Source organism: Carassius auratus, chromosome 38, assembly GCF_003368295.1.
Source record: "Carassius auratus strain Wakin chromosome 38, ASM336829v1, whole genome shotgun sequence".
Lineage (NCBI taxonomy): Eukaryota > Metazoa > Chordata > Actinopteri > Cypriniformes > Cyprinidae > Carassius > Carassius auratus.
Window position 1 is genome coordinate 6,372,200 of NC_039280.1, and position 27,617 is coordinate 6,399,816.

A 27,617-nucleotide genomic window follows, 5' to 3' on the forward strand; every position below is an offset into this window, starting at 1 on the left:
TCAACACATTAGTTTCAATATAAAGGACAGACGTACCTTACACGAAAAGGGTAAAATAAAATAGGGCCTCAATCCCTTAAAAGTTGCTTTTTCAACAAATGTCAGTAAAAGAAGGTACTTCACCTTCAGAAATTTAGGAGGTCAAACTAATTTTCATATAAGCAATTATGTATTTATTTATGTGCGATTAGCAAAATAACGACAATAAAAAAAAGAAAAATACATGAATTCTAATATAAATTAAATTAAACTATGGTAAGCTATTATCTCTCTTTCTCATTATATATAAATTAAAACTCTGACCTAGGGTTTGCTAAAACAATTATTATTTATTAATTTTTTACAAAAAAAAAAGAATGTTGTGTTTTTACATCTGACCCGTGTCATACAATTAACACTTAAAGGGTAAGTTAACTTTATTTTCATAAAAAATATCAGTAACACATCTTATACTTCACCTAAGGCTGTTTTACAATACTAAAAACAGAAGAAAAACTAATTTCAAAGCAATTTCAAAATATTTAAATGCCTGTAATTCTCTGTGCATTTTTCCCCCAAAGCATAACAATTTGTAAACTCGCTGAGAGACGCCTGAAACATCATAACCAGCAATTTTGCTCTCCACACACAAATTATACAGTGGTCACCACGAGGCTGACGTCTCCGAGCTCTGAGTTTCTTCTACTCCACATAAATATTTTAATAGACTCCCTATTATTCATATCCACAGTGCTCATAATACATGATTACAGGTCATAAATTAAAAACAGGTACACAAAATAAAGCACAAATTCCTGCTGCAACTAAAGTAACATTATGGGATGTTTTGTGGTGCACATTCTCAAGTGAAAAGATTTATATTAACTAAACAATCCCGAAGACATAAAATGCACTTTAACAAACAGAAATAAACAGTGAATAAACACTGTGGCATTTGCCCTTTAATTTCCTTCTCTGAGATGCAGGGAATCACTGACTTTGTTTGCATTTCAAAACAGCTATGTAATGATAGGTGGCTGCGTGTGTTTGTGTGTGTGTGTGTGTGTAAACACCAGATACACTAGTAATATGACAGTATGGCTTAATCCAAAATAAATAAAACCGCTATAAAATAATTTTTTTTTTAAAGTAATAAATAAAAACAATAACTTAAAGGAAAGTTTAATCTAGAAATCAGATGAATGGAAAGGAGATTTGGGATCTATGGCAGAAGGGAAGATCTTTAGTCAATAAAAATTATTTCCATCTGTTCAATATGCAAAGCTTTAGTATGGCTTCAGAGAATATAGTGCACAAGTCATATGGACTACTTCTATTTCTTGTCCTTATTGGAGATTGACATATAAAGAGCAGCTCAAACGTGCTTCTCAGAGGAAAAATAATGCTGGAATGGCTTGTTTGAGTAAAATCATGTGTAATACAGTTTAAAATCAGGAGCGTGTGAAGTGGTAGGGCGCAGGAGCCAGTGGGGAAGGGCCGAGGTCACGGACAATCTTGTTGAGGCTGGAAATTTTCTCCTCCAGGAGGAAGTTTTTCTTTTCTGCTACTTTCTGACGCTGTTCAGTCTTCTCCAGGGCTTTGAGCAGTTGAGCATTCTCCACGTAGAGGTCTTTGATCAGCACATCCGATTCACTGTTCCTGATCAACTACAGAAGCAAAGAGAACAGAACGGTTATGCTGGAAGTCTGATTTTGAGTAAAATGCATAATCAAGAATGTGTTAAAGGGCAGGGGAGGACGTGTGTGTATTCTTGTACCTGCTCTTTCAGCTGAGATACTTTCTCCTGTAGCAGCAGTTTGAGGTTTCTGAGCATGATCTCCACTTCTCTCATTCTCTCTTCCATCTGTAACAGTGCAACCTCCCGCTGATCCTGTTGGAGATACAGATCAAGGTCAGAGGTCATGACTGATTAAGGTCAATTGGTCCGCTAGAAATCCACAGCCTAAGTTATGTTCACTTAGTTAACTGCTCTTAGAATAATGTAATTCACTTTGTGTGGTTTCTGTACCTTCCCTTCTTTACAAACCTAAAAAAAATAAAAATTCTAAAATAGATGAATGATATAGGAGCAAAACAAACAAACCATCAACCTAAAATAGATTATATAAAAGCAATGGAAATAAATGTATAAAAACTATATATATAGTGTACAAAGGGACATGTAAATAAATCACAAACAATCAAGAGTAAACTCTTTTTTATTTTATTAAACTCAATTAAATACACTACACAAAATATTTCAGTCAATAGTTTATCTGGACTCAGAATATATATATATATATAAAACAAATTCACATCAATAAGGGACATATCACATTTAAACCAAGTAAAACATCCAAAAGCATAATAACTATATAACTAATAAAATAAATCAATAAATAAACACCATTCATTAATTATAAATCAGTGATGCAAAATGTCCAGTAAAACATGTAGAGGTAGATAAAGTTATGGATTGAGGCTTTAATAAATAAAAATACAAAATTAAATTAAAATGTAAAAAATATGGATTTTTCTCAGAACAATCATTCATTACAGCTGAAGTGTGGTATCACACATTAAAATGGTGATGTCATAACAGTACAAAAAAAACTAAACAAAACAAAAAAAACAATACTGCTTATTTAAAAGCCTTAAGATCTTAAAATTAATTCCTGATCATAGATTCTACTGCCTTTAATGGAATTAAATGTCAAAATCCTATTTTACTCCATGTGTAGCAGCATCTGGACCAAAGAGGAAACCGCTCACAGTACATTGTCTTTGCAACATGATGCCACCTTGTGGCAGATTCAGGTCACTACAGCTGCAAAACTACATTGATCCCAACAACTCAAACAAGTACAACCAAATCTGGCAGGAAGGGTTCAGTGATTTGACCACACAGACTAAAGGTCAGAATTCAAAGGGGAGGTGATTTCAAAGGCAGCAATTCCTCTATGTCTGTTAGAGAGGATATCACAGCTCTGGCACCTGTAGAAACACATACACACAGTGCTATACACAAGTCTTATATCCACGCACGTGATAGAACAGACTTGCGCAGATGCAAACCCCCAAACACTTAATAAACACACACCAAGAGCGTCATTTAACACCATTCACATAAACAGAATAGGAGTAACTCTAACACTGCTTCTACAGAAAGAACAGACCCAGTGCTGCCCATATCATGAATGTGAATACAACAAGTGACGACTGTTTTCCAGAATAGTGCAAACAAACAGAGACACCAAATGAACCCGATTCACCAAAGGACCAGACGCACAGTAAATATACCCCAGAGAGTGCTGTGCATTCACGGTTACAGAGTATGCACTGACCCCGAGAGAAATCTTGTCCCAGCTGTGATGCTGATTGTTTGGGTGCAAATGTGTTACCTGCATGTTGAAGTCTGGACCATTGCTATGGTGCTGTCCTCTCTGTTCCCCTGGAAACTGTTGAGGAGACGAAGGCAAGACTGTAGCCAGCTGAGCCTAAAACAACACAAGATCAGTGTGTTAGGATGAGGTAATGAGTTTGTGTAGAAGAAAGGGATGCCAAATGTACTAGGTTAGCAAGCCAACTCTACATCATGATTTTATTCTTACCAAACATGTTCCTACAATATTAAACATAATTTAAGGTTAATAGAGTAAGAATAACTGCTAGGTCATGACTTCGACCAGCACTAAAAAAGGTTTAAAAAGTTTAATTTGGGGAATTGAGGTAGGAGGAACCTTGTTCCGTGTCGACAGTAGCTGAGCTTGCAAAGCCTCCATTTCACGTTTCAAGGCTGAATTTTCTTGATCTGCAGTTTTTGCAAGTCCTCTGTGTTTCACACTTAATGCTTCCAGATGGCTGATCTAAAAAAGAACATCAACTTTGTCATCAATTACTCGCCCACAACCTATTACTGCCAGAGGTGTTTAGTAAACATGCTCTGACCTGCTCCTTTGACGACTGCAGCTCTGAGCTCATTTCACTTATCTGTCTCTTAAATTGCTGGTTCTCCTCTGTAAGTGAGGCACGCTCCGCCTCCATTAGCCCGGAAAGCTCCGCCCACATTCGCCTCCCCTGTTGCTGACTAGCAGACACAACGGAAACCTCCAACAACTGATATGGAGGAAGAGAGGAGGAACGAATATAAATATTTACAGTGGGTGTGGGGTAGATAAAGCGTTGTTTCAGTGTCTCCATCTAACAAATGACAGAAGCTCAAGTCCTCTATACTCACCTTCTCATTGGCAGTGTGCAATTGTTTGTGCAAAGAAATCACTTTCTGTTTGAGAGCATCTCTCTCTTGCTGTATGATGCGTAAGTCAGATTTAAGACGAGCATTCTGCTGAGTGACCATCTGTAAAGATGAATCCAGTGTCTTAACCTAAAGGAAACCAAGACATTTTTTCAAAGTAGTCCCTCAAAGCAAAAAAACAAACAAACAAAACCAACCCCCAAACAGACACTACAACAGAACAAAACCAAAAGAAACCAAACAAACAACTGAAACCAAACCCAACAAAAGCAAATAAAAACAAACAAAAACCAACCAAACCAAACACAAATGAGATCAAAAACCAAACAAAACCAAATGAAAACAAAGTACAGAGTGAACCCCCCCCCCCCCCCAGCCAAACAAAACAAAAATGAGAACAAAAACCAAAAACAGAGCGAGCCCCCCCCCCCACCAAGCAAAACAAAAAAATCTATCAAACAAACAAACAAACAGTCAGGTCAGAGCGAGAGTGGGCTGTGTGTGTGCGCTTTTTATACCTTTTCTATGCACCGATTGAGTTCTGATCTAAGCAATTCCTTTTCTGTTCTGGAACCCAAATCCCCCCAATCACACAACTGTAAGGGAGTGTGTATGTGTGCATAAAACAAGACAGACACAGAGAACATTATTATGAATGTTTGTACCACTCAAACTCTTGAGCATATTATTATCAAACTGACATTTAAAACCATACCCCATTCTTCTCATTGGCTGAGCTGTCATGTTGACGTATCACTTCCTGGAGTGCATGTCGAAGTACATGATCTGCATTCTTCTGTAATAAGAAATTCTCCTCTTCTAGCTGTTGTCCTAGATGGTGAGGCTCAGAGAGCTGAAGAAAAGTGAATTAAGAGTCTGTTTGTGTGTGGACACATGCAAATCATTAAATCCAAACATTTTAACACATGCATACTTTTAAATATAAAAATGACAACCTCATAAGTTTCTAAAGAATCTCAATTCTGCAAGCAACTTAAAGTTAAGTCTGGGCAATGGAATTAAATCTTACCTGTCTCCTAAGAGCTTGTACAGATCTCTTTCCTTGCTTGATGTGATGTAATCTAGACAAAATACATTTATCACATCATTTGCCTGCTCTTAAATGGGACAGTTCAGAACTCTCAGTGTGCATTATTTCTTACTGCAGTTCATCCTGGTTCTCTCTCAAGTCCTCCTCCCTTACTGTCGAGATCTTGTGCCTCAGAATAATGTTCTCTTTAGCCAGACGACAAACTTCACTCCTAAACACAGTGTACATTATAAATCTGCTTGGTAGTATTAAACTACTTGCATTAGGCTTGGAGTAAACAGTCCATTAGTCTTTTAAACTTACAACATGCTCCAGTGAATTGGAAATTTTATGACATTTTTGACAAGGGTTGGGTCAAAACAGATATGCAACAGTTTAATACACAGGCAGATCATGTCGCAAAACTTAACTATAACTGCACAAGAAGGTTTTAAGTGTGTGTGAGGGATTAATGATGGTGAATGGGGCTCTATGGCTGTAAAGAGGCAGGGTCTACAACAAGGCACTCATGCAGAATTGAATTAGCAGCAGGGAGCAAACAGGATGAGGAGAATGGGGATACTGATCTACAGAAGTAAAACAGAGGACCAACACATGGTACCTCCTCTCTTGCATTTGTTCATGGATCCTAAGAGATTTGCCCTGCAGATCAGCAAGTGCTTGGCGTAGATGCGAGTTCTGTTTCTCAAACTCCACGCAGAAGAATTCAAGCTCTGTCACTGCAGCAATCTTCTCCCTCAGCTGGGAGTTGTGGAATGAGTTACGTGAAGTATCAGAAGAGCCAGAGTCCCACTGCAGCATCTTATCCTGCTTATCAAGTTCCTGGACCAGAACCTTCAGTCTGGAATTCTCCAGTCGGACTTGTGCGGTCTCTTCCAGCACCGACACCAGCTGTTTGTGGAGGTCCTGGACTATGTGCATCTTGTCCTCCAGATTCTTGACTCTACTCTCTAGTTTTTTGTTGTGGTCAATAAGCTGCAAGTTCTCTTGGATGCTCTGTTCAAAGCAGACCTTTAGCTCAGCAAGTTGCACATCTTTGACTGGGGACGCTATTTGCTTAAAGTGCTTTGATACTTGAGGTGTGATATTCTCTTTCTCTGAATCCTGCCGTTTAGGGCTCTGCAACTGAGAGCTAGTGCATTCTATAGCTTTGCTATACATTATTACTGATTCTTGAAGGTCCAGGATCTCCTGCATGCACACATCTCTCAGATCAGCAACTTTATCCTTCTCTGGATCAACTATAGTTTGGGTACAAGCTTCCTTTACAAAAGCCCCGATATCATTTTCAAGACTTGCAATGCTGAAACAATCCTCTGGAATTTCTTCAATCTCAGATTCAACTGGTTTGCCATTGTATTCAGCCTGGATGTCATCTTTGCTTGGAGGTTCATGGTGTTGCAAGCTCTCTTGGTTATAGGAATCATCATATTCTGCATAGAAATTACCTCCGCTTTCTGTGCAATTCAAAATATACTCCTCTGCCATCTTCAAAGTGTCATCTCTCGGAGTCTCTGTGCTATTGCTCTTAACATTCAGCTTTTCAGTCAGTTGTGTATCTTCAAAACCATCCACTCCAGGATCACAGAGTTTCTCCTTAGTCTCCTCCTCCTCTTCTTTAGGACAATCAGGGATTTCTGTCTTACTACTGTTAGATACTACATCAGCACAAGAGTTTAAAGTTATACCATTTGTAACTTCAACCTCAGGGCATCTGTGTAGCTGTGAATTACCAAAGTCTGGGTCAGTAACTTCATCCATTTCTTCTTCTGTTTCCTCTTCATCTTCTCGGTTTACAAAAGACTCCTCACATATGACATACTTTGGACTGACTTCATCATTAGATTCTGTCCTGGTTTCTTCATTGAATTCATCATAGGGCTCTATTGTGGATTCTTTATGAGTTTCTTCAAGGTCATCTCCATTGGGTTCTACAGGGATTTCTACGGTGGACTCTATGCAAAGTTCCTGAGAAAGTTCTGCAGAAGGCTCTCCAGTGGTTCCGGTCAACTGCAACACAATTTCCTCCAACTGCACCACTCTCAATGCCAGTGAATCTCTTTCTGCAAGCAGAGCCTTTCTCTCATTCTTTAATTCCTGACAGAGGAGCTCCTCACCTTCCTGGAGTCTTCCTATCAGCTCCATGTTCTCAGAAAATGAAATGACTTCCCCTCGCCTGCCCTCCATAGCAGACAGACTCCTTTGTAGCTCTGCTCGCTCCTGGATGAAGTCATCTACGGCCTGCTTCAGCATCTCTTCCAGCTCAGTGGCTTTGTGCTCTGCTTGTGCCAGCAGCAGGTCTTTGGCCTCCATCCTATCCTGCACATGGTTGTGCAGCTCATTGAGTTGGCGGCTCAGCTCAATTTCTTTGGTTCGAGCAGCACTGACAAAAGCCTCCAGCTCGGCCTGAAGCTGTAGGTTCTTGTCTGTCAGAGCTTTAATATCTTGTGCATGTGCAACTTCAAGGCTTTGACGCTCCTTTTGGAGCTCCTCCCTCTCAAGGTCCAGCGCCTCCCTCAAAAGCTTCCGCTGTTGCTCCGCCTCCTTGGTGGCTGCCTCTGACTCCTCCTCCCAGTGGGCGCGATCTGCAGCATGCTGTTGGGCAAGTGCTGCAATCTCACTTTGGTAATGTTGCTCGAGTTTATGTACATCCACCTGAAAACGCTCAGACACTGCCTCTTGGTCACCATAGAAGCGAACTTCCACTTCTTCAAGTCGCTGAGAGAATTGCTTCTCCAGCTCTCTCCTGTACATGGCCAATCAAAATCAACAGCTTATAACATAACTATACTGCAGAGTGGAGACAAGAATAGCTGGTTTTTGTAGGTTTCAAAAGGGCAAGTTAATTGTTGTTAAATCCAAAAGTATGACACACAGGACCAAATTCCCCAAATATTTTAAAGAACAATGCAACAAAAAGAAAAAAAAAACAGTTTTTAATTCATTTTTCCCCAGTAAAATATGTTTGTAAAAAATCCTTGTGTGTGTGTGTGTGTGTGTGTGTGTGTGTGTGTGTGTGTGTGTGTGTGTATATATATATATATATATATATATATATATATATATATATATATATACACAATAAAAGATTTTAAAAATGTAAACCTATAGAAGATTTTAAATGTGTTTATTATAAATAAAACTTTCAAAATGTAAAAAGTTTTCATTTGTTCATCATTTAAAATGTGTCAGTTAAAATATTTCCTCCCCCCCAAAAAATTTAAACCACCAGTCCAGTTAGATTTGCTTAACATATAATTAAAGGTAAATTCTCTGAAAACAACTTTTCTTCTCTTTTACAGGTAATTTATTGATCTTGTTTCAAGGATTCTAGATATTTTAACTGCTAAATAAGACACATTGCTGTGCACCTACCTTATAAGAAAATAGCAGAAGGAATTAAATTAAGTCTCAACTTCACATAAAAATGCCAAAGGTTTAAAGCAAGTAATTCTAACCAGTGTGTCTTACCTCTGTTCTGCAATATCGGAGCGTAGTTTCTCCAAGAGGCTGCTGAGTCTTTCTCTCTCCTCGCTGTGTTTGGCACTCAGCTCCTGCATGGCCTCCCTGTGCGCCTCCACCATCCGGCTCTGCTCCTCATTAAGCACCTGCTGCCACCTCTTCTCCTGCTCCTCTCTCTCTCCTTGCAGTCTCTCTCTCTCCTGCTCCAAACACGCCTGAAGTGCCCCCTCATGCTGTTTTTCCAGCTGAGCCCTCTCTCTCCCCCAATGCTCCCTCATAATGTTCTCGGTCTCCTCCTGCTGTGAGCGCAGGTGTTCCCTTTCCTCCTGCAAACGCTGTAGGAGCAGAGCGTGATGTTTGTTCTCTAAGGAAGCCTGCTCCTCATCCCACTGTTGCCTGAGCCTCCTCTCCCTCTCCAGCTTCTCCTCCAGCACAGCCTGCAGTGTCTCCTTACTGATCTCCTCTAGCTCCTGCCTCTCACGCTCCCATTCCTCCTTGAGCCTCCGCTCCCTCTCCTCCAGCACAGCTTGCAATGCCTCCTTACTGTTCTCCTCTAAATCCTGCCTCTCACACTCCCACTCCTCCCGGAGCCTCTTTTCCAGCTCAACACACTCCTGTTCTGTTCTACGCTGCATCTCCTCAAGCTGAGCATTTAGCACCTCCTCATAGCTCTTTTGCTCTTCTTTCCACTGCTCCTTAAGCCTCTTCTCCTCCTTGTTCTTCTCCTCTTGCAGTCTCTCTCTCTGCTCCTGCAGACTGGCCTCCAGCTCCTCCTGGTGCTTGGATTTGATCAGACTCATCTCATCAGCTTGCACTCTGATCTGCTCCTCATAGGCAGTCTGTTTTTCCTCCAGAATTTGCACCTTTGCTTCCAGCTGTTGTGCACGGCTTCTGGCATCCTGTGCATCCTGCGTGAGAGAGTGAAGCTCCTGCTGGTGGAGAGTTTTGAGGGCAGAAATGTCCTGCTCCAATCTGTTGGCTCTCTCTTGTTCTCTTGCCAGCTCCTCCCTCAAAACCTGCACCTCCTGTTGGTGCTGCAGGGAGAGATGACTCCTCTCTTCCTCTGCACTGCGTTTTTCTTCGTAAACCTACAGAGGGCATCAGAGAGCAACAGGAAGAGTCACCTTTTATTCCTTAAACAATCTAGAATAGTTTGGCATTTACTTTCATCTTAAAGGTACAGTTCATATAAAAATGAAAATTCCTAAAGGTGCAGTTCAGTTTATCTTAAAAGTATAGTTAACTTAAATTCATTTTTTTTAAAGGTACAGTTCACCTAAAAATTTTATTTAAAAAATGTCAAATTCAAACTCATCTGAAGGCAAATATGCTTTGTCTTCATACAATTAAAAAAAACAGCAGCTATACATTTTTTCATAGTTTTAGTATGTGCATGTGTGTGTCTCACCATTGCTCTGATGTTTTCTATCTCTCGCCGGTGCTGTTCCAGTAACATTTCGGTCTCTAGACTCACGTTTACCGGCTGCCGCTCCTGAGAACCTACAAATACAACACACAAGAGCACAGCTGAGTGACAGATGACTTTTAGTTTTATCCATGTTTATTGAGTATGAGCAGAGAAGTATGTCACCTGGATCTGGACTCTTGCCGGCCAGTTCATCAGACAGACTCAGTCCGGGATGTGTTGAGGGGGTGTGGCCTGAAGTCTGATATTCCTCCAGCTGAGCTTCCAGCTCATCTATACGATCCTGCAACTCCTTCAATACACATAAAGGTATAGATATGAATTTGAGTGACACATTATAATAGACTGAAACAAAAGGAAAACAGAAACAGAGAGGCTACAGACCCTGCACTGCTCCTCGTAGTTCCTGCGCAGCTCTCTCAAACGCTCCTCCTGCTGATAAAACTCTGCGCAGTCTGGATCCAAATCACCAAACTACACACAAAAGTATTTTGCTTTTTTTTCATGATTTACTAGACAAGGTTTTTCAAAAATATACTGTATGTATTCACAATTTCTAAAGCAGAAAATATTTTAGAGTTTGGCATAACTAGAACAATGCTTATTCATAAATACATAAATATAAAATGGCTACAGAGTTATACATTTTAATTAATTGACATGACTTTTCCTGGTCTTGAAAAAAAAAAAAATCACCACATTTTTAAAATAGACTATCTTTTATCATTTTTATCATGTTATTGTATGTTTCTCCTCATGTCAATACAGATGTCTGGGTCTACGCTAATTCCAGTACCTTCTCTTTCAAAACACCGTCCAGGTTTTTTTGCACTTTGTTCAGCTGGTTTTCTGCCTCCACCAGTTTCTCTGTGGTCTCAATAAGCTCAGACTCCAGACGACCATTTTCCTACATAAAGTTATTGAAGACAAACATATAAAATACATTTTACAACTCAAATTAAATAAAAATGACATGCTGATGGGAATGAGACGCAAGTATGTAGAAGGCAATTCACAGTGATAAAACAAAAAACAACAACAACACAAAAATTAACAAATTCAATTGAAAATGCTCATTACTTTAATGGTGAGAGATAGATGTTCTCGTAGGAAGGTTTCATCCTCTCTCAACTTGCCAATTTCCTGTTCAAGCTCTTCTCGATGCTGACTGGCCTGCTGCTGCACAAGCTCCACCTCTTTACTAAGCTCTGATCTCAGAGCAGTCATACTCTCTTTATATTCCTGCTCCAACTTCCTGTTTAAATTGCATGCATGGACATAAACACACATGCACACGACACATGAATACACATGCTCACACCCACATGCATAGACCATTAATGTCCACAGAACAAGCCTTCTGTGTTTATGCAGCAATTTCTGCAGGTAGGCAAGGAAAGGCAAGCTTATTTATATAGCACATTTCATACACAATGGCAATTCAAAGTGCTTTACATAAAAGAAAGTAAAATGATCATAATAAAATAATCACAACATTAAGACAAGGAATTTACTTTCTGGAGTATAAAGTAATTTGGGTTTAACGAGGGGAAAGCGACAGCTGATTGAAGGTGAAAGGTTACCGGAGGTTGAGTTCATTATTGCGCTCAATGGCAGCATGGTGGTCATCGACTTCAGACGCCAGCTGAGATTTCAGTTTCTCTGCTTTGTCCAGATCAAAGCGAATCCTCTCCTTCTCACGCCTTTCCAGGTCAACACACTCCCTGTCACACAAAGAACTGACATTACAGTAGAAGCAAACTGGAGCTCTGTGGTCCTAAAACGATCTTGAGTGAATCTGAATAAGGACCTGGATTAAAGAATAACAAGACGTGATTTAGAGTAAGAGAAAACAATAGGTCTTAGTCACAATAGCAAGCTGAGGGGAGTCAAATAATGCAACAACCTGATCTTGAATGAGTCCCCATATTAAATTAGAATCATCTGAAGAAATATAATAATAATAATACGGTATAGAGTAGATTAAGAGTGTGCATAATATAATGTATAATAAATAATTGTGCAATGGGGTTAGCAAGCTCTTTTGGAGCAAGAAAATTTATTTTTAAAATTGTTGTCATATTATGTTTGTTAGTTTGTTTATTAAGTTTTTTATGCCATGTTAGCATCATGGCTATTTACATGGCAAAAAAGTTCAGTATCATCCATGCAATGTACATTATATAAAACATTTCAACTTAACATAAGATAGAAAATCTAAAAAATACATTCAGGTGGTACATTTTCAAATATTCCATGCAAGCATGTTTCTGAATAAAAGCGTTTTCTAGCAGCATCATGAAAATTACAATTCAACAAAATATGCTTTTGTCATATTATGTAAAATTTGAATAGAAATGTGTTGTTGAGGTAACAAATTAAAATACAAAATATAATGTCAGTTAACATCTTGTTTTTTAGCTGTATTAACTTATTTAGAAACATAGTTTCTCTTATTTTAAGTCATTTTTTGCTATCTTGTACCCCTCTTGAAACTGTGTTAAGGTCCCTTGGATGAGAACCACTAAATGAGATGGAGTTTGTGAATTGCAAACTGAAGTGATCTAGTGTGATGATCTAGTTCAAATACATGGACTCACAGCAGATGTCTGATCTCTGCCTTAAAGCTCACTAGCGCCGCCTGGTGGATTGAGTTCTTAGTGCTCAGCAGCTCATTCTCTAGCGCAACGGTGAGCTCAGACAGATTCACTTTACCTTCCAGATTAAAATCCAGAGCCTGCAGACAGACACACACATATAAAAGCTTATTACAAATATCCTAGATGCAATGCAGAGTTGTGTAGTCAGTGTGTCACCTGTAAGATCTCCGAGCTATTATCCACTCCCTCTTCCATCCACCTGTAAAGCAGAGTTTCCGCAGGAGCATATCCCGATCCATCATCCAAATCTGAAAACACCTGCAGACAGATTGTGCTGCTCGAAGCACATGAGATCCTTCGACCCGACTCATCAAACTTGGAAGAAAGAGAAAGATGGTGAAAAGAGGTTTAACACTTATATTTAGGCATGTTTTGCACATACAGTCTATTACTGTGTACTTACCTGAGTGGAATGGAGTCTCTTTAATTGTCTGTAGGGTGTAGATGCTGACGGTGTGGGTGGTTTGCTGGGGTTTATTATGCATGAGATGAAGTCCTGCACATCTATTGCGTTTTCATCACCACATTGCAACAGATCCTCTCCCACCTGTGGACGTTCAAACACACACAGGAACTACGTGTTAATATGAATTACTTAACCACTAAATGGATCTCAGGTTGTGATCGTGGAAAATACCTCAATGCCTATGTGCTGGCAGAGTGTGTGTAGCTGTTGCAGTGTGGCCGTGCCGTTTATAGGTAGAGAGAGCTGATGGCAAGCATAATGCAAACGCTCCTCCATGTCACAGAGTGGCAATGCATTGGCACCTGGTGTGCTGGGTTCATCTGGGTTCCAGAGGTGTAGCTGACCTGCACACAATCCAGTGTAAATGTCTTGCATAAGGAAGATTTTTTTTTTTGTTTAACGATTATTTAAAGTCACCTTCTGCTTCAAACTCTTCAGAAATGCTTATGTCAGTATTCCAGCGCTGTAAAATAAATAAAATGCACAGATGAAAAACACTGATAATCACACCCCCAGACGGGGCACTACCGAGCAACAATAAAACAAAGCAATTAACTGTCAATTAACTAACATCAAAACAAATGCCTATATTTTATAACATAATCCATGGTTCAGAGATTTGGGGTAAGATTTCATTATCTTTTATTTATTTTTAAAGACACTGAAGCTTTTCATAAAGGATGCATTCAATTGATGACAAGTGACACTAACAACATTCAAAAAATTGCTATTTGCAAAAACTAAAAATGCTTAACGTTGTTTTGTAAAAAATGCAGCACACTTATTAAAAATAGTAAGCAGCATAACTGTTTTCAATATTAATAACCATGAGAAATGTTTGATTTTGTATCAGCATATTAGAGCGATTTATGAAGGATCATGTTACTAATTTGCCAAAATACATTTAAAATATATTTAAACAGAAAAGTCTTTATTTTCAATTGAACATTTCATAGAATTACTGTTTTTACTGTACTTTTGATCAAATAAATGTAGCCTTGGTAAGCATAAATGACTTAAACATTTAAAAAAATATATATTTTTTAATACACCGTAATAATAAATACTAAACAAATTAAAATTTAAAAATAAAAATATATTTTAAAATACTAATTATGCAAAACTAACCACAGGTTGAAACTAAAAAGCCACTCAGTCAACTACTTCCCTATTGTTTGGTCAAGATCATTGTGTGTGTGTGTGTGTGTGTTCAGATGTGGACAGAGTGAATTTCTGGGGGTGCAGGGAGCAGATGGAGAATACGTGCAATGGAATTCAGGGGGTGGGGAAGGGTCATTGTTCATCAGTAGAAACACATCTGCTGTTGAAGAACCGGAGGATTGTTCACACACCAGACTATCAGAGAGAGCTCTGCGCAGCAGTGTGTATTAATGTGCACCTGCTGGAAAGCGTGGCTAGAGTCACACACAAAAGCTCACGAACACAAGCCGGCAAGGATTCGATAAAACAATTTCAATGCGAGACGTCACTGCTTGTTATTTTGCTTTAAATTGGGGTGTCTCTTCTAAGAGTCCTCATTAACTTCTGTCAGAGCAGAGGGCAAAGACACACACACACACACACACACACACACACAGACTGTGTGTTTTGGAGTGAGCTGCGGCTGAATAATTTGGATTGTTTCTGAAGGAAAATCGCAACTTTAACCTTCAGCTTTATCTGTGTATTCAGATATGAATGATTCCAAACGAGAAGAATGTGGCTCAACCTTTACGCTTCACTGTTTTTCATGTGAGCGTGTTACCTCACGTTTCCTGGGTACAGTCCTGTCATCGCTCTCTTGAGCATCTTCATCCTTCTCCTCCTCATCTTCAGGCTGTGTGTGTGAATCAGTGTGTGTGTGACTGGACTCCGGAGCAGAGCGGCGGCCGTAGCGCTTACTGCCCTTTACGAAGCGTGGCTGGACTTCTGGGGAATCTAGGGGAGAGATAAATAACTCTTACAATATTTATACAATAATAAATACGTTCCTCTACAGTAACATCTAACAAGAGCTCAACACTTTCAAAATACTTGCTACTCTTTCACAAATTTTCCCTCAAGGTATGTCTAATGATAAAATATCTGTTAATAAAATAACTTCTTAAATAATTCAAGACACCGAAAATATCCATTCTAATATCCTGATTAAGTGCTAAAGAAACAGTTCTTCTTATTACAACGTTTAAAACAGTTTTGCTGCTTAATATATTTGTGAAAACTCTGGATACGCTGACAAATTAAAATCCAATAGAACAGCATTTGTTTTAAATATTATTTTTTTGTATCATGAATATATTTGCTGTCACATTTTATCAATTTAATGCATCTTTTCTGTTTTTAAGCATATATATTTTTTAATCTTACTGACATCAAACGTTTGAAGAGTAGTGTTTATGGGCAGCATAGAGTTTAGACAAACTATACCAGAAAGTATACCATGCAGATTTCATTACCAGATCATCATAAATTAGCGACAGTCAAGCCAGTGGCATATTTTGTTAAGAGCACAGGACGTTTTTAGAAACAAAATCTCTGAACCGTTTGTTTATCGTTCACCTTAGAAACCTGTATGAACTGACCGCATGAATGAACAATGAAAGCCAAGTTTTGTTTGAGGCCCAGGGTAACACATACACTGTGTGTATAAATACTGTCTACCAAGTGTTAAGCAGAAATGAATCATGAAGAAATAATGTTTGCTAAGGCAAGTGTCACTATTTCTATTGCTTATAATTAGGCAAACACTTGAAGCAACTGCATAGCAATGCCCCGGCTATTATCATGAAGTGTGAGATGTCATAATTAGAGAAGAGCTTGTTTTAAGATAGAATAGACTTCATTTACACTATCACTGTTCTCAGAATAATCCTCCTTAATCCAGATTTAACCTCACATCCTCCCTCAGCTCAGGCTGTCTGGTTTTTAATACATTCCTGATTACATCATGATTTCTAAATGCTGAGCAGAGTCTTTTGATCACAACCTGCCGATGTCAATTATAGTATTATATCAATCAATCAATCAAACATAAATCAAGCAGACCAAATATAAACAGCTGTAAAAACAAAGCAACATTATTAGACCTAAACTGATATATACAATAAATAAATATCTATTTATTTCTACAAGTTTCGGTGACTTATGTGATATCACAGCATGTATAGATATTCATTGTTTTAAAAGGGTCGTTCAATGGTAATATCAATATTTAGACAGCAGTGTATCCAAAGATGGTTATATTTTAGAACAGAATTTCCGTGCATTCATTTAATGAGACATTCAACAGTGGATTTAAACTGCTCTTTTTACACAATATTGGTTCCAGCAAACAAAGTTACTTGATGCCAATAATCTAAAATGATCAATTAAGTTTAAAGGTGTCCGTTCATTATATGGTTTAAATCTAGTCTAGATCTCGTGAGGTTGTTACCTGGTCGCTCAAGACATTCTTCTGGATCGCATGTGTTTGTGCTTGATAACACAAGGATCAGCGCATCCTTAAACTGTTCAAAATCAACCTGAAAAATCAAAACAGTGGCAAATGAATCCCTCCTCTTTTCATCAGTGTCTATCAAGACTATACAGTTTCTAATTACAGATGCTCTAAAAGGTTGTTTGGTTGGGGTCTTGAACAAAATACAAAGTTTCCACGATCATATCCTCCTGACCATTTACAGGATTTAATGCCTCGGCATGAAAATGAACACACAAATACACACAAAAAGACATTCAAATAAAATGAAAAATAGAAAATGTCCCTAAAAGAAATACATGTGGTGTCTCACCCGTGCAGGGATCTGGTCCTCCAGCAGTGTGTGTAAGAGTGTGTTCAGCGTGTTCTCCTCCAGCTGAAGGGCCCGGCAGAGATCGGTCAGTTCTTCCGGACTCAGAGAGCCCAAACCACTGCCATCAAAACTCTCAAACACCTCTTTCAGTCGTTCCTCATACTGGTCCCTCGCTCCATCCATCAGCCTTTCCTACAGAGACACAGACAGAGTAACACATCCCATCCACTGACTTCTAGCTTACGAAGAGAGATCACTCACAATAACTCCAACATACTCCAGTTCAACACACAAGGATGAAGAAAGAGCCATCAATAACCAGAGTGAGTGACAAACAAAATGAACAAGAGCAACAACGAGCTTGAGTGCAAATGCGTGACACACTCACACACCGCTCGCTTTTACCAAGGAGGCTGTATTGGCTGTCAGCCATTAAAGGACTACAGCTTTCATAACAGCAGGACAACGTTCCCAAAGTTGACTAATGGATTTCCATGACTTTTTCAGTTGGATAAGGAGCATAAAGATAGAAATGGGCATATTTCCATTACTATTACGTGACGTACCAGATTTTTAAATAAGAAGTGTACATGTTTATTAGGGATGCGCAACATATCTGTACTTTTTTTTTTCAATGTATCAGTGTTTAATTATGCATGCACATTTCTACGGCTTTTATATTTACATTTTTAGATATTATTTGAATAGATAATTTTATTATAAATACAAATTATATTAATTTTTATACTTTAAACAACATTACATTACCAACTGTTTTTTAAAAGACACTAGTAATATAACACTATTAAAACATATTTAACAAATCTCAAAATGTGTACTTCTGTTCATAAATAAACATTATAATGTTAATGCCAAAATGTACTTTCAGCATAAACAACAATTTTTGTGCAACTTTCATTTAGCAGTTGTCAATTATCAGCCATAACGTTATAAAAAAAAATATCCGTTTATTAGGGACATTCCTAATTTTTTTAAATGTACAAATATCGCCAATAAAACATACATTGTTATGTTTCTTTTACTCAAGGCAAACACCACCAATTATCTAATCAAAGATTATTTTATGGCTTTTAAGACTTTAATCTCATCCTTTAGTGTGGGATTTGTGCTCATTGCTATTAAGAGTATATAAGATTCAAGATGGAACAAAGCTTGAGCCACAAAAATGGAGAGCCCTGCAGCACTATTTCTGACACACACAATCCCTCCGCTCAGGAAGAGAAGAGATCTGTGGGCTAAATCCAGAGCAGAGCACAGATGAGAAAGGCCAGCGTCAGGACACACAAGTTATAACATCTGAGATGAACACAATCAAACACACTCGGCTGCAGGTGTCTTTTGTCCCGAGGAGCCCTGGCCCCTCTTGAGAGCCTTACAAGCATAGAAGTGTGTGTATCCATTTATTATTCTTCAGTGGATGGTGCACGCGCACACACACGCACACGCACACACACATACACACACACACACACAAGGGGAGGGGTTTGATGTCCATCTGCTCCTTACAAGGACGTCTGAGAGTTCCAGGAAGAACCGAATCAGAGTCACTCAGATATTTGGACGAGGTAATAAGTGAAATTGATTTTGAAAAATGTTCTTACCATTAAAAAAAATTTACAGGGGCAACCATATATGCCTAATAATTTTAAATCACATCAATAATCAGACACGTTTTAAAACACCAAAGTAGCTATAAACGAGTAAAGAAACCTTTTAACTAATTCATTTCTTTGACTTTTCAACTCATTTGTAATAACTGGATAAGCATTTTTATTTTTTTCTATTTTTGTATTAATTTAATTTTTATTCATAATTAATTTGATATTTTATTATTCAGATTGGCTCTTTTTCGTTTACAAATAAATATTTTTGAACTGAGCATAACTGGAATAAATTAAACACATGCACACAGCGACATTAAATACACAAACACACCATTAAACACGCAAAACACACACCCATACTAACATCACTGCCGCTTCCTTTTCGTTTATCTAACATGTTTTGTGGTAAAAGGTATTGATAAAAAAAATAAAGTTCTTTACTTCAATATTGCAGTCACAAATTAATCGCCACAACAAACAACCATAACCAGGACACATATTCAAGTTTAATTCCGAATGAATACAGTAGTATATTATGAGTGAGATGACTGTGATTTATGTGTGATGAAGTCAAAGTTAAACCCATCATCTGAACACTTACCCGGCGGTTTCACAGATGCGCGCTGTCTCTCCGTTATTCGGTTAGAAGTCCATTAGTTTGATCCGGAGCTCGCCCTCAAACTGACCCGTTCTCTGTGTGTTTGGATCTAATGCCGCTGCTATAGCTGTGACTGTGATGTCTTTCTGCTGAGTGCTCGGGTCAGTTTGCTACATTGTTTGTTATAATGGGGCGGTCAGGGACATTTTGAAAGGCCCTGCAGGAGGAAGAGGAGGAGACGAGCAGAAGCACAGCGCGCAACAGCGACTCCAGCAGGACAGTGACGGAACTACGCACCTGTTGAGCTAAGAGTTCCAAAGTCATTTATATGCTCACCAAAGCTGCACAAGGACAAAACTAAATAAATGCTTTCTGTTGTAATATATTCCAAATGACATTTGTTTTTGTGACAGTAAAGATCAAATACAATTTTTGATTCTCACAGCTGAAAATGATTGACTTTGCTATTTTTGTCTTATTTTTGTGTAAACTTTGACGCTTTTTCAGGATTCTCTCATGAATTATCTCATAATCTCTCAACTGTTTTTTTCTAAATATATATTTTTTGTAGCAATGTAGCAAGTAATTAATTTAACTGATATAATTGACAGTAGACTTAATCAATTAATTCCCTGCGGAATAAAAACATTTTCTTTAAAATAAAACTAAAAATCTCCTGATCACAAACTGTTGAACAATTTACATTCATTTAATTACTAGATACTTACAGTGTATTTTGAGTGCATGTTTTGTTTAGCATTGTGTTTCTTTGGAATTGAACCCACAACTTTGGTGTCACAAGCCCTTGCTCTGGTAAAACCATTTCATTTTCTTTTGTACCATATAAGTGCAGAATGTCAATACGTTGACCAATGAAACTCTTTGTCCTCTGCCTCTCGTCATCCACTCTTCTTTTTTATTACATATTTCATAAAATCATTATATTTGCTAGTACTATATGAATTAAAATGACTCAATGTTGAACTCATGCTGAATTAAAATATGAGGTTTATTTGAACTTTTTGCTTGTACAAAGCACTCCTCTAGAAAAATTGAAAGAAAAACCTAAAGTTGAATTCATTCTAAGTTATGTAGTTCTATTAATGACTGTAACAAGTCTTCTCATGATCCCGAGACTCTGTGCTGATGTGTTCAGTTCTTGCGCAGGGCGCGAGCGGTCTCCTCCAGAGCTTCGCGGGGTTCACTGGGTGGAGGAATCTTCAGGTCAGTGGGCTCCACTCCCCAGATCTCAGTGGCGTACTCTTTAATGCTACGGTCACTGGAGAACTTTCCAGATGCTGCAATGTTCTTAATTACCACCCGAGTCCACTCTCTCTGATCCTGTCCAAAACAGAGAAATTATGGACTATATTAATTGCACTTTCAGGGTCTCTTTGTAATTTTTTGGAGCTTGACAGTCTTGGTCACTTTGAACATTTGCTACAGTATACAGAAAAGAATTGCATAATCATTCTTAAGTCTCACATCTTCTTAAATCATAAGATTCTTAAATTTCAACTTTTGTGTTGACAGAATAGTTAACACTGTCTGAATTTTATTATACATGCATGTTTATTACATTAACTTAAATGCATAAGAACTGAACCTACATTATAAAACCATAAAAACAACAACAACAACATTTTTTACAAAGTCTTGTTTGGTAAAATCACGTGACCTGGCCAGTTCGATGTGGCCCGAATCTCTGGTTGAAGAAAAGTTCGGCAAAGGTTTTAATTCTACATGAAGCAGGATGAAGGAGAACGTTGAGCAATAATCTGAATCTCTGACGTGTTTATTAGGCAAAATGTGTCACCTTATACAGATCGCTGACTCTCTCTTGACACTCGACGTAAGACTCATAGTCTGCGAAAACCTTAAACCTGGGGGACAGTTTTAGAGAGCGTGAGAGATTGTAAGGTAAGGATTTGAGAAAGAAAAGTGTGAGTGTTTTACCGATCATGATGGAACAGCATGTTGATGATGTCATTGAACATCTCAGGCTGTTTCGGTAAAAAATAGCCACTCTTGATCTGATTTATGGCTTGTTTCAGCTCCGGAAGACTCTCGTAATATTCTAATGCATCATAGCTGCACACACACACACACACACACACACACACACACACACACACACACACACACACACACACACACAAAAGAATGGTTAATGTCTTCAAAGATCCTTTTCCATGTATTTAATCTTCGTCTCACTCCTTACCCTTCTTTATCCATCTTTGCCACATCTTCCACCCTCATGCCAAAGATGAAGAGGTTTTCTTCTCCGGCTTCTTCTGCCATCTCCACGTTGGCACCATCCATAGTGCCAATGGTCAGCGCGCCGTTCAGCATAAACTTCATGTTTCCCGTTCCGGAAGCCTCTGTACCTGCAGTGGAGATCTGCTCTGACAGGTCTGTAGCTGGAATCACTGCACATGCAACACAGATAATCATAAATCCATCCATCAATATGCAAACAGTTTCAATGTCTATTAGTTGTGAGTGTGTATGTCACCTTTTTCTGCAAGTGACACCCTGTAGTTCTCCAGGTAAATGACCTTCAGTTTACGGCCGATCACAGGATCGTTATTCACCACATCAGCGACGGACGTGATCAACTTAATGATCATCTTTGCCATGTGATATCCAGGAGCAGCCTGCATAAAGCATACAGTAAGATTCAAAGGTTGAGGTTAGTAATCATTTTATCAATACTTTTGTTCAGTAGGAATGCATTGAATTGATCGAAAGTTGCAGTACAGGCATTTACAATGCAAGAAAAAGATTTCTTGTTTCACCTTTCCACCGATAATCACAGTCCGTGGGACGAACGGTTTAATGGGGCTCCTTTTGATGCCTGTGTGTGAAAAAAGTTGGAACATTCTTCAGTATCTTATTTTGTGTTGCACAGAAAAAGACTTGATTTTTTAAAGGAGTCTCTACATAGATAAAAGTGTTTTGAAAAACATATAAAAATGACAGCTTATTCAACATGTGCCAGTGTGTGCTTGTTTTCTGTACATACGGTTGTACATGGTGATGACGTGAAGGCAGTTGAGCAGCTGTCGTTTGTATTCATGGATTCTTTTCACATGGACATCAAACATGGATGCGGGATTTATGTCCATCTTGTACACTTTCTCTAAATATTGCGCAAACTTCAGCTTGTTATCCTACACACAAAATAAAAATTCAAATTAACAAATCTTTTGACTAATTTTGAGTCAGAAATGTCCACAGAACACCTCAAAAGTACTAAAAAATTATATAAAGAGGAGGAAAAAAAGAATAAATTTACTACTAGATTAACAAGATCTACAAAGTTAATATGAAACCTGTTTGACTTTGGCTATATCTCGGATGAAAGCATCGTCGTCAACCAGATCATTCAGCTTCTGCAGCTGAGTCATATCTTTCACATACTCTTCGCCGATAGCCTGCAAACACACACAAACGAAACATATAAAAACATCACCTGGGAAAATTTGTTAAAAAAACAAGAGAAAAACGTGCGTGTTGGACCTCTGCGATCAGATCAGCGAGTCCTGGGTTGCAGAGGAGCAGCCAGCGCCGCGGTGTGATGCCGTTTGTTTTATTCTGAAATTTCTCTGGTTCCAGCTCACTAAAGTCTCGGAATCTAAATGATCAAATTTAAACTTAACTTTGAAAATAATAGACAGGGGGATGCAGGATTGTATGTATGTGAGATAGAGAGGCCTACACGTCTCTTTTGATGATGTCGGAGTGAATCTGTGCAACTCCATTGACTTTGTGTGAGCCCACAATGCAGAGATGAGCCATGTTTACTCTCTTTCCCCCTTCCTCCTCGATCAGAGACATCGTGCGGATTCGATCCATATCATCTGGAAACAGAGATGCTATATGCTACACACACACACACACACACATGCAAATACACACATATACATACAAAAACATTAATTTGGTGTCTGCTCTAAATTTTCATCATTTGTAAGTCGCTTTGGATAAAAGACTCTGCTAAATTACAAAATAAATAAATAAATGGACAAATTTAAACTGATAAATCCTCTGTTTGAAGTCTTCAACTGAAAAATGGCTAATCGCGATTAAACGCATCCGAACTAAAAGTTTTTGTGTACATAATAAATATGTGTGTGTACTGTGTATATTTACTATGCATATATAAATACACACACATTTACAGTATATATTTCGAAAATACTTACATGTATTTATTTATATTCATATAAATTATATTATAAATAATATTTTTTTCTCAAATATATACATGCATGTGTGTGTGTTTATATTATACATAATTAATATGCATAGTACATACACATAGACATATTATGTAAAAAAAACGTTTATTTCGGAAGTGATTAATCGCGATTAATCGTTTGACAGCACTACTCATATACAGTATAATAAAGTACATACTGTTTTCCTGAGTCTGGGTGTAAATGTACTCACATCCAGGTGTATTTGGTTGATCTTGTATATGATCTGCAGGTGTCGGGGTAAAAGTTTCTCCATCAGTTCCACTGGCCAACGCTCCAGAGCTTCAGGCAGAACCGTGTGGTTGGTGTAAGCAAACGTTTGTTTAGTGATATTCCAGGCCTAGATACTCACACAGAAGAACTCATTTCAGTAACCATACTGCCTTGACAAAATCAACATAAGACGAATGTACAAAACAAAATATCGACCCTAACTAGTATGGCTTTAGTTAACTACAATCAAAACTATTAAAATTTGTGTATCATGAATTAATCATAAATCTTACTGTGTCCCAGTCTAGTTTCTCAATGTCCACAAATATCCTCATCAGTTCAGGGATGGCCATAGCAGGATGAGTATCATTCAACTGGATGGCCACCTGACAAACACACAGGCACAATCACAAGTACATTACTAGACTAGCGTGGGTGGTAAGTGCCTGCAGAATTACAGTGTGGAATGCTTGTTTCAGGTCAAGTGAGATGTTTAGTGTGAATGTGTATAGTGAAAACAGACCTTATCAGGAAAGCTATCAAATGACATTGGTCCAGAGCAGCTCCTCTTTGAGGTCTTAAAGCGCCGAATCACATCTTGTAAAGTCGCTGCCACCACAAAATATTCCTGCTTCAACCGCAGCTCCTTTCCTTCAAAGAACTACAACACCCACAAATTGCATTGTCCAAAAAAACTACAAATGAGTGTGTTTGGGCTAAAAGCTAATCTGAAATTAGATGGGAGATTAACCATTTGATGTACCTACACTGGATAATTGAAACCTAATTTTCTGCACATAAAAATTTATACAGATTAATGCAGTTAACATGCAGAAAAGCAAATCTGCCCGAGCACAGGGTGAAAAAAACTTACATTGTCATTTGGATAGAGTACACGGGAGATGTTTTCTGCTAAGTTACGGTCCAAAACTGCCTGAATATAATCACCAACATTAACTGTGAAAACAAAACAAAAAAAAACATCCGTCATTGAATTATTACATATAAATTCCAGTGGCACTGATTTCAGGTGTCTGACGAAATTGTAAATGCCAGGGCTACTAAAATTAAAATAAAGAAAAATTAAGACAAATGGTGTTTCTTTTGCCTGCGAAATGACTTAATGTAAATAAATAATATGCACTGACGAATAATTCACAAAAAGACCAGGAAATGGGGTAAATTTTCACTTAATTTTCAAGTTGACTGTAGTAAAAATATACTTTGATAATGTTTGTCTTGTATAAATGTCTGCAGTTAATATGGGTTGGTATTCTGTTGTGTGAATGACTCACAGTCTCGCAGGTTGAAGTCGTTGGGTGCACGTGCAGACCACAAGCGCATAGTGTTCACTGTGTTGTTCATGTATCCAGGGATTGGTGTGTCATAGGGCATGGCAAGGACCACCTATACCATTAACATGCATCACAAACCTGGCCAGGTTACTGCTATCCTTAAAGTGTGTGTTTATTCATGTAATAGTGTTGATACCTGTGTGTCAACCCATTTTGGCTCCTTCCCATCCTCTTCGTCCACACGTCCGTAGAAATGCACAGGCAGCATGAACTCAGGACGGGCTTTCTCCCAGGGGTTACCGTACCTCAACCAATCATCCGCTTCCTCAACCTAACAGAAAATGATACAGAGATGATGAAAGAGGACACCAGTGCCAGTCTGCACTGGGGGACATAGTACTCAAATCTAGGGCAGGTTAAAGTTCAAGTGTGTGTATTTTTTAAAATAAGCATATTCATTGCACAAACATACCATTATCACTGTCCTTCTGCAAATAAATCGAGTTTCTTATCAACGTACTACTGCTGGCACGAGATCCCTATTGGTGCAGTATTATCAGCTCTGTGACAAGCTCACATGCAGAAGGCCAGTGACCACAAATACAGTGGACTCCTGGCCCATTTACATTGATTTTTATGCAGACACTGTCCTACAAAGTATCGCAAACTGCTAAGTAACCAGAATTTTGTGGAAATGCAAAATATATATGTTTTCAAAGATAAATTTAGCCTAAGTGGATTGAAAATATATATGAATTATAAGAAACTAAAACCTACTGAAAAATATATTAATTTAAGTAGATTTTTAAATCTATATTAGTAATATATTTTGACACTTTTGTACTCTGAAATATATTTAAAAATATCTGAAAACATACAAAAATGTATGAGAAAGTATAAGTAACTAAAATGTATCTAATATATATATATATATATATAGATAGATAGATAATACTGTACATATATATCTAATATATTTATATAACAAATTATATTATAGATAAATTTAGCCATTTTTTGTATTCTGAAATATATTTTTGTTATGTGGGTCAGTCAGAACTACTATAATGACCTGTATTATGACATCAGAAGCTTGTAAATTATAACTTTTTTGAAAAATGAATTAAGTAATTCTGGGTGAAATTCACCTGCCATCCATCTTTGATTTTCTGGTTGAAGATTCCATACTCATATCGGATCCCATATCCATAAGCAGCCAGACCCAGAGTCGCCATGGAGTCGAGAAAACAAGCTGTGGATCGCGTACACACATTAAATATTGCTCATTTATATTAATATGGTAAATTATTTGTATAGTGTATGTGTGACAGAGAAAAAGAGAGAAAGAGAGACCAGCTAATCTTCCCAGCCCTCCGTTCCCTAATCCAGCATCTTCTTCCATCTCTTCCAGATCCTCCATATCCAAACCAATCTAAAAGGAAAAAGGGAGATTTAAAGAAAGCCAGACGCACAGATGGTTAGGCAAGTGTTTAGTCCTCTCTCACCTGGTAGATAGCCTCATCACAGGCGTTCTGCAGACCCAGATTAATCATGGTGTTCTGGAGCGCCCTACCCATGTAGAACTCCAGTGAAAGGTAATATACACGCTGAAGCACACAGAAATATAAACAATTTCTAGATCAAACAGAGCCTTCTTGGACTGTACATTGGATGCAAATTATGCCAAATTATTTTCAATCAAAAAAAACAAACAAACAAAAAAAATATATATAACTATATATATAGTGATACTTAAACTGTGCATAACTACAATTTTTTTATGAATTTTCATAACTTTTACAGGACTATAAATCACAATAAGTTGCCTACATGACAGTCTGAAGCCTGGCAAACAACTGGAACAAATACATTATTTGGATCCACAAAACTTGTATTTCAAAGCACCTGACTTAATTAACCTAACCAACTAATCTCATAATAATTAAAAGTGAATAAAAAATGTCATGTCAACATGTGTCTACGGGAAAATATCTAATTTCATTTCGATAATTAAATTTTTGCTCTGGCAAAACGTTTCAAACAAAAGTTACCACGTGACGTCTTATTAATTTTTTTTTTTCATGACTCACTTTTGGGTCGGCCTCATAATAGAACTGCTGTGTACGGATCCAGCGGCCCACCAGGTGATCACGCACCGTGTGCGCGAGCGCGAAATAATAATCGCGCGGCGTCGCGACGTTCCTGTCTTTGACCAGCGTGAAGTGCAGGTGCCGGTTAAAGCCCTTCTTCAGCTCTGCCACATTCTCCACACCGACGATCCCTCTGATGCTGATCTGCTTGCGCTTCTCCTGGTCCGTTAGAGGAGTCGCCATCCTGAAGACCACTGGATACACCGAGCGAGCAACCGGGGTCACGAGCTTCATACTTTTATACCAGGCACCGAGGGAGGAGCAGAAAGTCTCTCTCTCTCTCTCTCTCTCTCACTCCATGAACCATGTTAAAAATATAGTATATGAATCAATGACTTGACATTAAAATACATAATAATGCAGCTAACACAGTCACCTGAATACACA

At 38.2% G+C, this 27,617-nt stretch overlaps 2 protein-coding genes across 3 annotated transcripts; both read right to left on the bottom strand.

Moving 5' to 3' along the window:
• Positions 1 to 398: 398 nt before the first annotated feature.
• On the bottom strand, positions 399 to 19,554 carry nin (ninein (GSK3B interacting protein)). Of its 2 annotated transcripts, XM_026223674.1 has the most exons (27): positions 19,314 to 19,554; positions 17,088 to 17,279; positions 16,733 to 16,820; positions 15,065 to 15,237; positions 13,717 to 13,762; positions 13,471 to 13,643; positions 13,237 to 13,380; positions 12,990 to 13,148; positions 12,774 to 12,910; positions 11,757 to 11,897; positions 11,254 to 11,428; positions 10,970 to 11,080; positions 10,558 to 10,647; positions 10,339 to 10,465; positions 10,156 to 10,247; positions 8,757 to 9,835; positions 5,887 to 8,031; positions 5,398 to 5,496; positions 5,265 to 5,316; positions 4,950 to 5,087; positions 4,753 to 4,830; positions 4,217 to 4,363; positions 3,928 to 4,095; positions 3,720 to 3,845; positions 3,381 to 3,476; positions 1,757 to 1,870; positions 399 to 1,646 (listed from the first exon to the last, which is right to left on the bottom strand). In XM_026223674.1, the coding sequence occupies exons 2-27, from the start codon at positions 17,268 to 17,270 to the stop codon at positions 1,431 to 1,433; spliced, it is 6,297 nt and encodes a 2,098-aa protein (XP_026079459.1). In that variant the 5' UTR covers positions 17,271 to 17,279; positions 19,314 to 19,554; the 3' UTR covers positions 399 to 1,430. The 2 variants fall into 2 exon arrangements, with proteins under 2 accessions (XP_026079459.1, XP_026079460.1); XM_026223675.1 differs by lacking the exons at positions 399 to 1,646; positions 1,757 to 1,870 and adding an exon at positions 2,285 to 2,973.
• Positions 19,555 to 19,691: 137 nt separating this feature from the next.
• On the bottom strand, positions 19,692 to 27,457 carry pygl (phosphorylase, glycogen, liver). Its single transcript, XM_026223676.1, has 20 exons — positions 27,171 to 27,457; positions 26,586 to 26,687; positions 26,434 to 26,512; positions 26,229 to 26,332; positions 25,277 to 25,411; positions 25,081 to 25,192; positions 24,660 to 24,742; positions 24,309 to 24,446; positions 24,079 to 24,171; positions 23,766 to 23,912; positions 23,032 to 23,195; positions 22,833 to 22,947; positions 22,646 to 22,747; positions 22,336 to 22,483; positions 22,109 to 22,167; positions 21,826 to 21,967; positions 21,532 to 21,739; positions 21,267 to 21,401; positions 21,127 to 21,193; positions 19,692 to 20,651 (listed from the first exon to the last, which is right to left on the bottom strand). The coding sequence occupies exons 1-20, from the start codon at positions 27,411 to 27,413 to the stop codon at positions 20,463 to 20,465; spliced, it is 2,565 nt and encodes an 854-aa protein (XP_026079461.1). The 5' UTR covers positions 27,414 to 27,457; the 3' UTR covers positions 19,692 to 20,462.
• Positions 27,458 to 27,617: the final 160 nt, after the last annotated feature.